The sequence below is a fragment of the Ammospiza nelsoni genome, chromosome 9, assembly GCF_027579445.1.
Source record: "Ammospiza nelsoni isolate bAmmNel1 chromosome 9, bAmmNel1.pri, whole genome shotgun sequence".
Classification (NCBI taxonomy): Eukaryota; Metazoa; Chordata; class Aves; order Passeriformes; family Passerellidae; genus Ammospiza; species Ammospiza nelsoni.
Genome location: NC_080641.1, coordinates 30252157 through 30269770, shown reverse-complemented (window position 1 = coordinate 30269770; position 17614 = coordinate 30252157). Strand labels below are relative to the sequence as shown.

Sequence of the window (17614 nt, the reverse complement as noted above, 5' to 3'; positions counted from 1 at the left end):
TGAGATACAGTATGTTTATTCTTAACTTCTGATAACCTAAGAACTACAAGAACGAGAGATGCAGTATCCATTTGCTATTATCCAAGACAACCATTGTAGGGAGAAAAAAACAGAATAAGTGATCAATGCTAACACTAGATTAGTTCCAAATATTTTCTTTTTCAGTTATGGCAGCTTAACTATTTATTGTTCATCTGGCCCACTTTTAATCTGATCAAGTTAAAGGTCACATATTAAAGTTTAAGGACTGTTATTTCATCAAAACCGAAGGAAGTTATAAAAAAACCCCATGAAACCAGAGTTTCACTGCAGGTCTTGTGTCATATCTTCATAATCTGCATCACTTGTAGAAAAGGGATAATGCATCTCAGTTTGCTTATAAGCTAGGAGATCACTTTGAAGTCTGCATATTCCTAACTGCAAACAAAATATAGCACTTTTAACAGGTTATAAATAAACTGGTTTTCAAGCATAGAGCCAGCCCAACAATAACAATACACTATTAAAAAGACCTAAGGCAATGAATTCCATCTCCAATGGAAAAAAAAAAGAAAAAGAAAAAGAACTGTGCAAACAAGCTTAAAACTATTTCTTTGTGCCAGTGTTATAAAATGTAGATTTCAATAAAGCCTTGACCCAAATGCCAGGACTTGTGAAAAGAATCAGAACAAAACTGGTTACTTTATTTAGGAAAAAAATACTCTTATCTTGCTGCTAATAAAACTGGATACACGCAGTTTAAACATTTACAGTTGCTGTAACACTTTACACAATTCCTATATATGGGTGTAAGAACAAACATTAAAAGACAATGGTGGGTCAAGGCTTTACATTAAAAATAACAACCTACTTTTCTATAGTCTCTAAAATACTATGTTTTCCAATATTTGCAGCCATTCAGGAATATTTTTTTTTTTATTAGGAAATGTATACTTTGTGCATGATCTTAATTCCTAATTCCTGGCTCTTTGGGCTGAATGACAAAAGGATCAAACCCATTGAAGTGGATGGTCTCCTCGAAGGTTCAGTAGAGAAACCCTGGCTCAGTTAGTCTCATATGATGAAAGCAGTGCTGCATCCACTGGCTCCATGCAGGATGGACAGGTAAAGGATCTCATCAACCAGTCATCTATACAGTCCAGGTGGTAAATGTGCATGCACGGCAGAAATCGGATAGGGTCCCCATAAACAAAGTCCATCATACAAATGACACATCTGGAGGGGGAAAAATAAAATATTAAGCTTGCTGTTACCAACCTGGAAATGAAAAACAGTATAATATCTATTCCTGGATGTGTTTAGTATTTGTAGATGTGTAAGGTAAAGGAAAGAGCCTCAGATGCACGGAGTGGTTTGGGTTAAAGGGATCTTGGAGCCCACAGAGTTCCAACCCCCTGCCCTCAGCAGGGATGCCACTCCCCACATCAGCCTTCTTTTTAAAAAGCTCCATTGAATCACAGTCCCTGTAAAGAAGGCAAACCCAGGGTGACAAGGTGAGGTTTCCCAGGGTAACATCCCAAACCACGGGCACAGCCACACCCCTTCCCTCCGTGCCAGGACTCACTCTCGGATCTTCTTCTCGGAGCCGTCCCTGCCGGGGTCGTAGACGCCCTTGGGCAGGTGCTGGATGAGGCCGATGCGCTGCGCGATGCGGATCTGCTCCTCCTCCGTCAGCTGCGTGGCCAGCCGCGTCTGGCTGGGCGTGGGGTGATACACAGGGACGGGCACCTGCTCCTGGAGGCACAGTGGGGCCATGAGAAACCACCCAGAGCTTCCCCAGCACAGCGCAATTCACAGCCCTACAAATATTTGTATGAACTCCCACTCCTGCTTGGCAGCTTTGGGGCTGTAATTGTAATGGGAACAGGATAGAGAATTGAGGGCAGTATTTGAGCAAGGAGCTGCTCGTGGTGGTTCTCTGCAAAAGCTTTTGATCTCCAGGAACTGTTCGTACAGGAGACACATGGACAAGAAACTCCACAAGCCAGCAGGCAAATGAACCTCACAGGCACCTGGTGAAGTGCTGAGGTACAGAACTGAGCACTGTAAGGGCTTAGGGAGAGCCCCCAGCATCTGCAAATCTGAAAGTAGAGTCTGTTAATTTTATCTTCTTTTTACATTAAGGACGAATTCTCTGGAAAGATGAGGATACTGGTTATTCTCCAAACTTTTAGAGAGGAAGGTTTTACTTCCTCTGCAATAACTAAAATGTATGTGAATTGTTTTGGGCCACACAAGCTTAAATCTAGAACTGCAGATTTAATTTTCATGCATTAAAAGAATGTTACCTGGACAGCACAAACAACAGCTTAAGTAAGTAATCCAACTTTTGTGTTTCTTCTCATACACTAATATGACTTTACAAGTTCTCCCAAACTGGATTCAACTATGGATATGTTTGAGGTATATATTTTCAAAAGGAATACAGGAAACATTTAGCCATTATGCAGTCCTTCCTCAACCACATTCTGAGAAGCTTCTTTTGAATATTAATGAACTTTAGATTAGATATTTTTACTAACATTTATATTAACATGGTATTTAATTTACTTGCTTTTAAAGCATTTTTTGGTACATAAATATCAATTTTGAACAGGATACACTATTAGGACAGTATTGGCCAGTAGCCATAAATCTGCTATTAACAGGGAGGCAATTTCTTGCAAGAGACCCATTTTAATGGTCCTTCTTAAACAGCAGAAAAAATTAAACTTACAGATGTGTCTGAAAATAAACCTGCTGCATCAGACACACTATGCACAGAATCATCTTTGGCAAATGCCAAATTTGCTGTTTTAGAGGACACTGGTGAAGCTGAGCCCAGGGCAGGTGTGTGCAGCTGAGGCAGCACAGGTCACCTCCCACATGTAACACTGCGTTTGTCAAACCCAGTACAGCTCTTCTCCTTCCACTGCCAGGAATCACAGCACAGGGACAGCCAGCCAGGACTCCTGGAAGGCTGGGAGAAAGCTGTCCCAGGAGTGAGCAGCTCTTGCTGGTGCCACCCAGCAGCAGAAGCCCTTGCTGGTGAGAAATGCTAATTACAGATACAAGTCTGCCTGGCAATTCTTCATTGAACACTGCCTGCCACTGGCAATTCAGCTGTGGGGTAAAATTCACAGTCATCTCTTAATTTAGCTAGCTTAGGATCTCCCCCTCTCATTTCCTGGCAGGACTCAGAGGAATTATGAGAAGGTTCAAAAGACAGAATGCCAGGGGTTCTCCAAGTGATTAATTTCCTGACTACTCTGAACCATATTTCACAGAATCACAGAATTCTTTTGGATTAGCTGCCTTTTAGTGTTTTAAATTACCTAAAGTATTCTCTAATCATCATTTGGACAGAGAAAAGCAGCAGCTGAACCTAGGGCTGGCCTGACAGATATAACAGTATTCAGAAAGTCACTGCAACCTTTGGTGCCACCAAAATAAAGCATTTTCCCTGACAAGTGCTGCAGACCCTCTGCACTGAACACTTCAGCTCAAAGCACAGCCTGCTCCTGGTTTTATGTTTCAAGAACTTAACACCACAAACTATCAGTAACTTTTTTTTCCCAGGGGTTTGCTGTACTTTGAACAGGTTATAAAGCAATAGCAGGACATTACTGCTACCTCCTTCACTTGTTACACAGATGTAGAGAACAATCAGCACTGGAGAGGGATGTACTCTCCTTCCCATCTAGGAAAAGAGGAGGAGCAGTACAACAAACCACAGGCACAGCATAGGCTGGTCCCAACGTGGGCAGGAGGAGGGGAGGGAACTGTACTTAATACAGCTCCCATGGCTGAAGCCATGGCTGCAAGTGATAATGCAGAAATTCACTGAAAGGCAAAAACAGGAGGACAAAAGATCCAAGAAATCCTCAAACTGATGATCTCAGCAAAAATTACACAAACTACAGTTTAAGTAAGAATTTGCTGTGAGTTAGAACAGTCACATCTGGACAACTCTGAAGTGAGCAACAGTCACACACTGTGCCCAGTCAACAACTGCTTTGGTGAAGTTTTGGACAGGAAATCACAACTTTTAAACCGGCGATAGGCCAGACAAGAACAAAACCTCATTGCCTTGTTCTAATATTCTACAGGCACTTGGGACTGACCACTGAGGGACCCTGCAGCTGGGGAAGCCACTTGTGCATTATTGCAGAGCCCCTCTCCCCCGGGTGTCACCTTCCCTGCACAGGGGCTGGGGCACCCCCGGCCCCTTCGGCGTGCCAAGCACACAAATGCCCTCCCCAAGCACACAAATGCCCTCCCCGAGCACACAAATACCCTCCCCATGCTCTCCCCAAGCACACAAATGCCCTCCCGACTCTGGGCTGGATAGAAACTCCTCCCTTTGGCATCCAGTCTCAGGTTCCCTCCCGGCACAGCCGCCCCGACGTGTCTGACACAGCCCATTAAGGCAGGAATTTATAGTCGCCAGCTGGGGGCTTCTACAATTTCACATTCTAGACAAGAACCTCTTGTCAGAGGAGTAACTGGGTGAAAATGGTGCTGTCTTTCACCACGGTGTCCTCACACTGGTGACTGCAGAGAGCTGGGGTTGGTGTGGCTGTTGTGAAAAATGCAGAGCAAATTGCTGTAAATAATCCACAGAGACCACTCGATACCCGTGCACTGAACACCCTGCCTGGTGGCACTTTGATGTCCCCTCCCGACTGCTGCTAAGGGCCTGCCCAAACTGAGCCCTGCACACCAATGTACCAGGGAAATGAAGAGCCACACACGTTGCAGTGTCACATTACAGGGTACAACAACAGAGACTCTTTCAAACCAGCCCTTGCCCCTCCAACAGCTAAAAAGAAAAGGTGTGTTCATACCGGTACGATTCTAAAACTACCTGGAACTAGTTATTCATGAGAGTCTGAGAGCCCGGGTTTCTCTGAGTGCAAAGTGACATCCCCAGCTCCCCCAGGAGACCCTGACCTGAGCAGAGCTGGGCTCCTGTCCCTCTGAGCAGAGCTGGGCTCCTGTCCCTCTGAGCAGAGTTGTGCTCCTGTCCCTCTGAGCAGAGCTGGGCTCCAGTCCCCCCGAGCAGAGCTGTGCTCCTGTCCCCCCGAGCAGAGCTGGGCTGCTGTCCCCTCTGAGCAGAGCTGGGCTCCTGTCCCTCTGAGCAGAGCTGGGCTCCTGTCCCCCTGAGCAGAGCTGGGCTCCTGTCCCTCTGAGCAGAGCTGGGCTCCTGTGCCCCCGAGCAGAGCTGGGCTGCTGTCCCTCTGAGCAGAGCTGGGCTCCTGTGCCCCCGAGCAGAGCTGGGCTCCTGTCCCCCCGAGCAGAGCTGGGCTCCTGTCCCCCTGAGCAGAGCTGGGCTCCTGTCCCTCTGAGCAGAGCTGGGCTCCTGTCCCCCTGAGCAGAGCTGGGCTCCTGTCCCTCTGAGCAGAGCTGGGCTCCTGTGCCCCCGAGCAGAGCTGGGCTCCTGTCCCCCCGAGCAGAGCTGGGCTCCTGTGCCCCCGAGCAGAGCTGGGCTCCTGTGCCCCTGAGCAGAGCTGGGCTCCTGTGCCCCCGAGCAGAGCTGGGCTCCTGTCCCTCTGAGCAGAGCTGGGCTCCTGTGCCCCCGAGCAGAGCTGGGCTCCTGTGCCCCCGAGCAGAGCTGGGCTCCTGTGCCCCCGAGCAGAGCTGGGCTCCTGTCCCTCTGAGCAGAGCTGGGCTCCTGTCCCTGGCAGCCCCTCGGGCACACACCCAGCTGGCCCAGCTCACAGCCACAGGGCAGCTGCAGCCCTGCATTTCTCCCCATCCCAATCTCTGCTGCCATTTTGGGATTAAAACACCCAACAATAACTCCAAACTGCTGGTCCCGTGTGGGTTTATCACCCCTCTGTAAATCCTTCACAGTTTGTAAAAGCTGCTTTCACTGACCAAGGTTCTGCTCCTCCAGACTTCACTCAGCTCACATTTGTAGCCAGGGGTCCCTGACATGGGTGTATATAAAAAAGATTGTATTACCCAAGTAATTATTATTTTACTCCAAAGACAAGCACGAATTTATTGCTCTGGTGTCTCACATTTCTCTTATCGACCATGGTAAATGTTTTTGCAGACAAAATTACAAAATACTGAACTTCTAGCCAAAGTCTGTGTTATTTACCATTTGATAAAGATGTAAGGCACTTCAAACTAAGATGAAATTTCATGCTAACTTTATTACTTCGTGCAAAATCCCCTAGAAAAGGCCAAAACAAATAATCAAATCCATATATTACTGCCAGGCAATGAAATAAAAATCACTTTCTGGCACTTAATTTGCTTTAGTCAATTATTTTTCCCCATAAGAATTTAGTAATGATGAAACACCTCAGATGCCCATAATCTTGGAGATACACAACTTTCTCTTTGTTCACAAAGTCAGTGGTATCAGCACAAGTTTCCCTGGCTTTCTGTACACAGAAATCATTCACTGCCAATGTTTATTCAGCCCTTAAAAATAACAGCATTAATTCAGACTCAAGGACTACAGCAGTGTTTGTGTCTCCATCTCACCCCAGCTCCTCCTCCTTTGGGGGGGAAAAAAAAAAATCAGAGGGCATCTGGAGGTCTGCACTTCTCACTCCTAATGAAAAAAAAACATTTTCACACATGGCCTAAAAGGTCCAGAAACTTTCTACAAAAAGATTTCCAAGCACACTTTGGATTCTTGACTAGAAAAAGGAGGTTTCACCAAGCATGTTTTTTAATTTGAAGCTTCCTCATCAATGCAACTCACTTTAGTAACTTATGCTATTGTAAATCTGCTTGTCTCTTGTTTTACAGCCTTTTTGTCTTGTTTCTGCAAGTACCATGAATTTGTAATACTCTGAAAACAGGTCAGTGGTAGATCAGAAACTCTTAATCCCTGGATAAAGATTATTTTAAGATCCCTCTACGCCACATATCAGCAGTATCAGGGCTTTTGTTTTGTTTGATGTTTTTATAATTGCAGCAACATGCCCAAATTATCCTTTCAGGATGGTCAAAGGTGAGATGAATAATTCCTAACACCAAACAGTTCAAGGTTAAAGCCTCATTGCTGTCCTTGAGATCCTGTGCACAGCCTCTGCTTTCCTCTACTGATTGCTTTGCCATGTCTCCATCTCTAAATTTCCTTCCTCACCTAATCCAGTGCTCTCTGGTGTGTCATCCTGGGATATTAATTTACATTTTATCACCAGATCAACAGGGTATCTGTTAATTCAGTCCAAGAGAGGAGACAAACACCTCCCCAGCTATGTTATCCTGCATCTTTTTCACACTTTTTAAACTAGCAGCTGTAGCGCTTACGCTCCTTGCGGTCGCTGCCTAATTAATGAATGCAAATACAACAGTTCCATTTGCATTTCCCCAGCTGTTCCCACAGCTCTGGTCTGAAATCCCTTCGACTTGCAAATGTCCTGCCTGGAACAGGATGTCTGAAGGCAGCTGCCCTGCTTCACACACAGCAGCCCCAGTGCAGCACTCACCACCCCTGCACAGCTCAGCCTGGCTGCTCCCCAGCTTTCTCACCTCCAAGGAGAGCAGGGAGCCCAAACAACTCACCTAATTATGAACACCCTCAGTTTATAAATGTAAAATCAGGAGGTGAGAAAAAAAAAAATTGTGCTCTTCGAGGTCTGTTTCAAAAATTCCTGCTGAATTCAATGAAATTTTCTCTTCTCACCACTTTATTACTCACAAAGAACTCGCTGGGATGATGGTCCAGGGACCTTTTCTGTGAATGTCATTCTGATCAGGGTGAACAAACTCAAACTCCATCCATATGTGAATACACATTCTGAAATCATATCCTCCCCCAAGACACATTAATGTAAAAAATGTGCCATTATATTGTGCATTATATAACAACTACAGCTTACTTTAATAATCCTTAGAATATTATGAGCAGCCTGCCAAGTATAAAAGCCTTTTTCTGCCACACAGAAGAGAGCAGTTAATTTATAAAGGTGAATAGCACTTGCTATAAAGCATCATGTAATGAAATTGTTACCCCATTTTTTAATATTTCTGCTTGCAAGTAGTCACTCAGTATGAATAACTGCAACTTAACACTGAAAAGTTCTTCTAAAAGAAAAATCCCCTCGTGTCCCCTCTCCCTTTTGGAGGGGACATTTGGGACAGACAGATCAGACACATGTACACGCACACCATGGTGCTCCTAAGGAAAGATTACTAAGAATTGTGGCATTGTAGGAATTGGGCACTGCAAATATGGTTGGTAATTAATATAACAACAGACTGAGGAACCACTCTGCACACAGGAGAGGAACCTGCAGGATCTGTGCTGTTTCTCCAGCTGTTGACTCCAGTTGAGAAGCAACATCCATTCTGAATCATGGATCACTCTCAGAGAGGTCTTTTTTGGTGAAAACCATGGTGGTTCTGCAGAGATGGCACAGCCTCATTCACACTATAATTAAACTGTAAAACTGTCTTGTGCATTCTTCACAATTATTCCACTGAAATGACTGAGAAATAAATGTATCTGAAGAGTTGGAAAAGAGTAGCAGCCATGAAAGAAAGTGACTCCTGACTGCTGACTCTTAAAATATCACCTGTCCCCTGAGCTCAGCTTTGCTACCAAAAATAGGGCTGGGACAGAGAGAAGAGGTACAAAGTAGATGTATCCTGCCTGCTGCTTTCCTAGACAGTGACAAGGGCTGTGAGAAAAGGACTTTCAAGTTTCATGCCTGTGCTGTCACACAAACCCAAAAAGGCTATCAACTACTGCCAAGACAAACAGTTGGCAGTGCCCGTGCAGCCTGGCCAGAGCAAACCCAGCCTCACCTGGCAGATGGAAATCACCTGCAGCTCTGCAGAGTCACCTGCTCTGAAATTTGATTAACCATCAAGGCAAACCTAAATACAAAAGACTAGCAAGAAAGAGTTGTAGGGGAAAAGCAGTAATTAAAAAGCTGTGCTTCCAGGGAGTAATTACTATCTCCTGACACAGCCAGTTTTTACATTTCCAGGCTGCACAGCAGGTTTCTCTGACTCAAGGGCGTCAACACTGGGTACTGATGATTCCACTTGCTGATTTCTTGTTCACCAGCTTTGTGTCAGTTTTAGGTGTCCTTGTTCCTTTCTCCAGAGATCCCATCAAACATCAGAGAGTGAATTTTTTCAGGAAAGTCAGTAACTTATACACCAACATGTCCCAGACCAGTAAATTGCTCACCAGAGAATTGATTCTTTCCCTCCAGACAACCTCACTGACATCTCAACTTACAGCATCAGGCCACAACTTCTGAGAGATAACAAAGCCCTCTTGTTACAGCTCCCTGCGTGTTTATTTTAATAGGCTTCTTTTTCTATTGAGAAGGAAAAGATTCATAAACAATTTATAAAAATTCACGCTTTTCTGTCAGGCTGCTGCAGTGAGAAAAGCCAGGAAAGAACAGTTGCACCTAAACATTAAATTAAGGACACTCAGGCACAAAATGCAGCCTCCTGAGACTGGCAAACCCCAGGGACTACAAAGCAAAGCAGCTGGGCAGGGAGAAAATCCAGCAGGAAGGGCCAGCAATCAATTCTGCAGCTGGTGGTGGAAAACCAGCACGTGAATGTGGATCATCCTCCCCATAAGCAACCCCACCTCAGTGTTACTGGTACATGCTCTCTGCCACCTATGCCAAGTGGTTCTTTGCAGAAACCCCTCCTCAGGCCTGACAAGAGCAGACAGTTATTACAGGGCTGCACTAAACACATCACTTGTGGTTCAAGTGAGATGGCTGCTGGAAAACTGAGAAGTAAACTTAGCAGAAAATAAAAGTCTGAAGTTTTTTGGGAAAGAAAACAGCTCTGAGGTGGAAAAGGCTGAAAACAAATACCTCAGACTGTCTCCTCTGCTGAAAGGTGAAGTGAACCTACTGTGTGCCACCCCTTCCTGCTGTGGAACTGCTGGGTAGCAGGGAGCAAAAGTGAAAAAGAACACCCCAAACAAAGGAATACAGTTAGCAATTTTTTTTGGAGGCTGCATTCAAGCACAAGAGATGGGGGAAGCTATGATGGAAAAGCTGACAGAACACAAGCAGTCCACACAGACATCGGGGAATCGTTCACACTTCCTTTAGAGATGTTTGCTTTCTGCAAAGGGTAAATATCAGTCAGTGCAACTTGATTACAGTATAAATCGAAGGGGTAACAGCTAAAAAATGGCAGTATTGATCATCTTGGGACTGGCTGAGCCAAGCCCTGGGTGCAGCAGCACTCAGGCTTTGCCCACAGCCTGCCCTGCTCCCTGATGTGGGACACTGGGATCCGTCCTGGACACCCCAAGCCACCCCCAGGCTGTGACTCACCCCGGGCACACAAAGCTCACCAAGACATGGCCTGGCCCAAAGCTCCCCAGCACTGCGTCACTCTGACAAGTGTGTGCACGTCCTGGGTATGGATCACTGCACAGGCACTCCCAGGGAGGAGTGCAGGGATATAAGGGACTTCAGCTGGGAATGTAAGGCACCAAGAGTGAACAGCAGTGCTCACTGTGCCCTGAACTGCTCCTGAACCCACAGACTCTGTGCAGCTGAGTAAGCACATGCAGCCCCTGCTCAGGGTGCCATTTCAGGGAATTTGGGGATTAGGGCACAGCTGAGTGCAGCTGCTCTAGAACAGCACTGCCTCAGGACTGCGGGTCCTGCCACGTCCCTTGCCATGGCTCCAAGGACACTGCTCTGACTTCCCCTGACAGAAAGCAAACAAGCCACTGCCACTGCCAGTGAGATCTCTGCAGCTGCTGGGAAAGCTGGGAACGGGCACACAAGAGGAAAATGGGAGGAGTGCCCCTGTTGGGACTCAAGCCAATTGTGAAAACCTGACTCCAAACACTTTAAAAATGGCAGTGTTAAAATATATCTTCTGGGAAGAATTAGGTCAGCTTGATGGCAATTCTAAGAACAAAACAGCCCTTCTGAGGACTTCAGGAACAAGATAGCAAAGTTATGGAAATTGGTTCTAATTAGCCAGGAGGACAGGCTGGGGACAAGGGGCCAAGCCAGAGATTAAACATGAAAATGCACATAAGCTGAAGGCATGAGCAGTCAATCCATGAGGGGAGACATAAATACAGGCTGTACTTCAGCGTGCAAATAGACATGTATATGTGTGTATTTAAGGGTGTTAGTCTGAACTAATGAGAACATCACAGCACATAGCAGAAAAATATTATGCAGAACTAGGAAAGGATTTTAGAAAAAGATTGAGTAGGATATCAAAGGATCAGAGAAATCAAGTGACAAATTATCTCATCTCTAGGCTGAGTGTTACTGTTCAACACATGACAAGCACCCTCCTTGGGCAAAGAGGACTCTCCAGAATGCAGTTTAACAGCCTTGCCTAAAGCTCCTTTCCACACACATCCAAAAGAATCCTATTGAGGAGGTTAGGTCCTCCTGCATCAGGTTCCTAAAACAGGACTTGAACAGACACAACAGTCCCAGCCAGACTGAGAACATCACCCTTATGTGAGGCCCCTGTGAGGTGTCAGCTCAGCTTCAGCTGAGAGGTAACACAGGTAACACAAACAAACAGGCACAGCAGCAGCTCCCTCAGACCATCTGCCCCTCATTCATGCACTGCCCTCGGCCATGACACAAAATGCCTTTTTGTAGCCACCCAGCTGGAAGCAAGCACCAAAGAGAGGTCTGAGAGAGGACACAGCTGTTCTTTTTATAGTCTGTAACCTCACCAAAATACACAAAGAGGCAACACAGGAGAGGGCTGCTGCAAACCTGGACAGGGACCTTCCCCTTGCTGGGGCCCAGTTGATGAGGCCAAGCTGTGCCAGAGCCTGGCAAGGTGGGACAGCAATGGCTCCCCCTGCAAAGGAAGCCAAGCAGAAACCTGAGGAACATTTTTCCGTCAGGACAGGCAGCAAACAGGGACTCTGCAGTGCAGGATTCTCACACACTGCAAACCTCTGCCACACCTGACAGAAGAATTTTCCATCAGGTCTCACAGCAAACAGGGACTCAGGAGAGTGGGAATCTCCTGCAGTAAAAAGCTCTTCCACAGCATAAGGAAAGGAGAGAAAACAGATTGCTCTACAAAGGATAAATAACTTGGGGGAGAAAAGGGGCAGTAGTCCACACACTATTGAAGAAGAGCTTCAAAAAGCAGATAGGGTTGGTGATGAGCTGGGTCTGTGTAACCACAGAGCAGGAAAACCTGTATCAGAGACTGCTGGTGTGGGGCACCTGCTGTGAGAGAGCCCATGACAGCAGGGTTTGTTCCAAAACCCAGGAATCTGTGCTATACTGCACTGCATCATAACTTTGTACTCAATTTGAAATATTTTAATTGCCTTTTTAACAAAGCCATCCTCAATTACAAATGCTTGCTCAAGCAGAAAGCTGCCACACCTTGGCAGTTTGATGGTACACTCAGCTCCACAGGCCTGTTTATTTTCTAATTGCCATCTGAATTTCCAGTGGATACCCCTGAGATCAAGGTGTGTGAGAAGCCCCAGTGCAGCAGGGGACTGTGCACAGGCAGCCAGGAGGGTTCCTGAGGCCAGTTAAAGGATTACATCAATGCTGCATTTTGCATAGCATTACCACAGCTTTTTTGCGGTTTTTTTAAGCATGTTTCTGCCTCAGCCTGCAGGAAATGCTCACATACACCTGCCATGCACTGGGGCACCTCAAGAACAGCCCGAGTCTCTGTGTGCTGCTGGCAGCGAGGGAAGTAGTCCCTACCATCCATCCAGCCAAGAGCTCCTCTCTTCCACCAGATCCTGGGAAACTGGCTGGGGTTTTCTGTGATTTCAGCCACATCTTGAGGCTGGAACTGGGGTTTGTATTGGTGCCAGCAGCACCCTGAACTGCTGGGCTGTGCACAAGAGGCACAGCTCAGGGCACTCCATAGTCTGGACATTGACACTTCCCCCAGGCACCCACTTGCTGCCATCTCCCACTTCAGGGAGAATGAGCACACACAAAAAATGTGATCTATTTGTTTAGCATCATTTGATAATGACATTAATTATTTCATCTCTGAGTTAATAAGGAGCAGCTGTAAATAGCCAGAGGCACCGAGTCAGCCCATCAGCTCATCCCATCCAGTCATTTATTAATCTTAAAGGAACGTCCCAGACATTAAACGAATATTTCTAAATCTCTTGGTTTGTTGGGTTTTGTTTTAAAGCAGTTCTCTATTTATAAGCAAATAATGACTGCATGAAAATCAAGGCACACTAAAGCCTGACAGAGCTCCACTTCTCCATGCAGTATTAGCAGTGAACACAAGGGCAATGTTTCTATTTTTTCCAGCTAAGTCTTGTCCTCGCAAGCAATGACTCTGCGTTTTCAGCTCGCAGGGCACAAATCCAAGTGTGATCTCATGCAACTGTCAAACCTCTCCTAACAGAAAAAAAGCCTGTGCCAAGAACAGGTAGAGAAATCATAAATAGCTCTCTCAGGAGTTGGTTATACAAGTGAAATATTTCCATAACACATTTTTTCTACTATTCTGAAGTTTTAATTGCACAGAGACAGTTCAATGGGCACCTGGTCATCCCTTTAATGTGTCACCAGACAACACGGATTCATTTCACTGCTGTGTATGAAACAGCCAGTTGCTGGTGCAAGCAGGACAAATTGTAAACGTTCAGCTTCACAGATAAATAAGGTACAACCTCCACCACTAACTGTACATGCAAACACCTGGCTAATCAGCCTTTTCAATCTATGGCATGGTGGGGATTTTTACCCTCATCTTTGGATCTTGCCTGGGCTGGTTTCACACCAAAAATACCCATGTCCGTTTCAGCACAGGTGCTTTCAGAGTAGGTGGTTTGAAGGAGGAACTGAAGCAGGTCCAAGGTTTTGCAAAGGTGAGGGGGGAGAAGAGGAGCACAGAGCCCAACCCAGCCTCTGCAGCTCCCATTTCATCTTGTTCAGCTGCAATGGGATGAAGAAAAACCTTTATTTTGTCAGACCATTCCCCTGCTTACACCCACTGTCATGGAGGACAGGGCTTTGTTTACATGTAGCTGCCTTTTTGAAGGAAAACTTGGAGTTTCCACAACGGATTCATCCTGCTCTCTGCATGAATCAATAAAATCTACCAATGTCCCTGCTACAGCCCCAGTAGCACACTTAGTAAGGATTCCAAATACTACCAGGGACATGGCACTTGAGCACCTACTTAAGTACTTGCCTGAATTATGGCTCAGCTGCCACAAAATCTCAGAAGAACAGAAAACTGTTTGAGAGGAGGGACATGAGAACAGAGAGGTCATTTTTCCGAATATGGACTGACTGGTTGGAAGACAAAGCCCCATTTCACCCTGACACACCCACACGAGGGCAGCTGCAAAGCCTGGAGATTTCCAGCCCCAGCTCATCCATACGCAGCAACCCATCATTCACGTTGTGTGAGGAACATCAGAAACCCTGCACACTAAACACAGTGATACACAGGAGGCACTTTTACAGCTGGAGTTGAGAAAGTCCCATGGAAATATAAAATTTGTCTGTGCAAATTTAAAAGCTCTAATTTACCAAGAACACTTATAACCATATACAAAGATACAGCTCAGATCCTGTACTGAAGCATTGCTCCACCACTCTGGGTGAGGTTCATGCTACTTTTGTTGTCCCCCTGAGCCAGAAATGAGAGCCCAATGTCACTTAATATCATGCTACCAATACTCTCAGGCTTTATGAAAATATAAAGAAACACTAGTACTCACTGTATGCTCCTGCATTAGTGTTTAGGGTGGAACAACCATGTCCTGCTGCAACCTACACGCTCACTAAAATAAGTTTGTCAGTTTATACTCACACAGACAAACTGCAGTCATGACAAAATGCCAGAATAGAGTAACACTGAGCTTTTTTGGGAGGTAAAAAAAAAGAAAAATACACACAGCCCCAGCAAAACAGCTACCAAGAAAACCTGTGAGTTCTTTATGTTTAATTTACGACATTTAGTCTGGACATCTAGTGTTGTTACCTTGGGAGTTACTAGGGTGTAACTACAGAGGTAACTGTAATACCTAGATAAGCCCCAAGAGAAAAAGCAGCTTACTGCTCAAACTTCATAAGCAGAAATATCATGACTCAATGACTATGAAACATTTCATTTAACTTTGTAGCCTTTCTAGCTCACCTTTTGATCCCTGAATGGAGAGATCTCTCCAAGAGGCAGAGGGTGCAGCTTGGGAAGCAGATGGCCTTCAGTGCCACTCCTGCAAGGCTACAGCACTAAACTCACTTTGTCTCCTCATGGTCAGCTGCAGTTAAGTGAAGTCAGGGAATTAAGTGCTTCCCTGGAGATTTGCTGAACCAAACAGGTAAAGTCACAAGATGAACCTGAATTCCTGTCTTTTAATGGGACACCACCTTTCTTATGGGTCAATCTCCAGTGCAGTAAAGACATGAGTAGAAATTACTGCAGCAAACAATTTTTTGTTCTGTCACTTGTTTTTAATCGCACAGTAGAAACAGAAATAAACTGATCCTTCTGGGAGAAGGGCAGCTCTGTGTTCTTCCTTGGGGGCAGAAAATGATTGGCATGGCCTTCTCCATGAACTTTGGCAAAAAGGAGTCCAGTGTTCACCAAATGAAGTCTGCTGAACACCATAAGCAAGTACTCTGCAGAATAATTTCAGACTAGAAATCAGGTTAAAGAAAATGTGTTTGCTCTGCTCAAGCTTTATACTGAAATTAGCCTTGAAACAACTTACAGGTCTGGTTCTAATTTTTTGTATTATTCCATGTAGAGCTGCACTCCTCGTGTGGTGTTCATTCATGTTATGGAATGGTTTGGCCCAGTGAGAGAGGGTAACATCCAGCAGCACATGCAAAGGTGCTCAGCCCTTGGAGCTGCACTTTCTGCAGACTGGAGTTCAGTATTGTCTCTCACTTCTACCACGAGTCTCCATGACAAATTCACTGCAAGATGCTGAGTGGTCAGTCAATGCTCCCTCCATCATGCTTAACACATGCCCTATTTTAATATTTTCTTTTTTTCCACTGTTGTTTTTGTTTGGTTTTACTGACTATAGATGAGACATTTTGTTTTTCAGGAAAACCAAGTTGTTTGAATATCATATCTGCTAATAAACAAAATAAAAATAGAAGCGTTAGCCCAGAAAAACAAAGGCTGAAAGGGATATAGGATCTCTAAATAAATCAGGAGTGTAAACATCAGAGAAACAACCAAAGATCTATCTGGTAGAAGAATAACAGGTGCAAGTTTACATTAATAATCTAGAATTGTGAAATAAGGTTCTTGAGCCTTAGCTCTTGGTTGATCCAAGAGGTTCCTTGTAGGACAATAGGACAAAGCTTGACCAGCGGCTTTCAAAATCACCCATGGTCTGCAGAAAGTAACTTCACTGAGTGTGTGCAAAATTATCCATATATCCTCTTGTCAAGGCACCAGAAACCAGTCCAATTTCCAGACTTGTTAATATGCAGTTTTCAAGACTGTACTGAAAACAGTTGTTATCCAAATTAATATAGTCTCTGATGCAGTGTTAAAACTAGCAATAATGTTTGTCATGTTTAAGCCAAAGTTAATTTAAATAAAATACAAAAGATAATGCTCATTATATCCAAGCTTCATTTTGTTGAAGCCAAGTCAGCAAACACAGTCATGCCCACTTGGAAGTTTAAAACACTAACAAAACAAAAGCTTTACATGCGAGAAAACAAATATTTGGGCAAAATAATTTCCCCTTAGGAATTCTGGTTTGATCTCAGGGAGGGTTTTGACAGCCCACTGGTGGAAGATACCCACAGTGGAACACAGATGCTCCTGGCCAAACCCTTTCTCCTGCAGCACAATCTACAGGCAGCAGCAGGAATGAAGGCAGGGCTGAACAAAAGACATTTATAAAGTTTTTTTCTGCTGAACATACGCTAGCTGGAAGTTCCACTTATGTTGCTTGAGTAGCACCAGGCAGCTGCACCACTAGTGAGGATTTGGCCCATGGCAAGCAAAATGTAAGGCCATCAGTGAACAAGTGTACCTGGCATTACTGCAGCCTGTGTCAATCTGCAGGCACTTCACTGCTGGTAACCACTCTGCAATTAGGATTTAAAATAGTATTTGTCTTACTTTAGTTTGCTGTATTACTTAAGTCATTTTAAGGCAGAAAGGGCACTAGCTACTGCTCTAATTTAAGTAGTTATATTCTGCCCAGCTGAAATGCATAACTGTATTCAAACTGAAACCTGGCCAGCATACTCTGTGAAATAATCCAAGGAACCTCAGTGGTCTCCTTCAGAAAACAATTTCTGCAGCTTTGCAGTGCCCCACAACCCTGGATGTGGAACACGACTGACAAGGAAGGGTGTCCTCTCCGCCCCAGCAGCCCCATCTCCTGTGGCTTTGAGGTTTTTTTTGGTAGTTCTCCAAGCCAAAAACTAAGCCTGACCCAACGCAGTTAATGAGATGCAAAAAAACTGTAAAGATGGTATTTACTGCTTGTGTACAGTGTTTCTGGTTCTGAATTCAGAAAGCTGAACAGAAAGGTTTGAGCAAGGGGGATTGAGCCACGTAAGAGCACAGCAAGGAGAACTGGTAATGCTGCATGAGTGGATGCATGAAGAATCAGCAAGATTTGTTTCTCAATTTTATTTTCTGAAACAGGGTTTTGTCCCTTTATTTGCTTTAAGTCAGACTGGCTTCAACA

General features: G+C 45.0%; 1 protein-coding gene across 1 annotated transcript in view; it reads right to left on the bottom strand.

Moving 5' to 3' along the window:
• Nucleotides 1-17614, bottom strand: part of RNF11 (ring finger protein 11) — a 30580-nt gene continuing 12966 nt past the window's right edge. The window contains exons 2-3 of the mRNA XM_059477810.1: nucleotides 1565-1734; nucleotides 1-1215 (exon numbers count right to left, since the gene is read on the bottom strand). Of these exons, the coding sequence (XP_059333793.1) occupies nucleotides 1044-1215; nucleotides 1565-1734 (342 nt within the window). The 3' untranslated portion in view covers nucleotides 1-1043. The remainder of the gene's footprint in view (nucleotides 1216-1564; nucleotides 1735-17614) is intronic.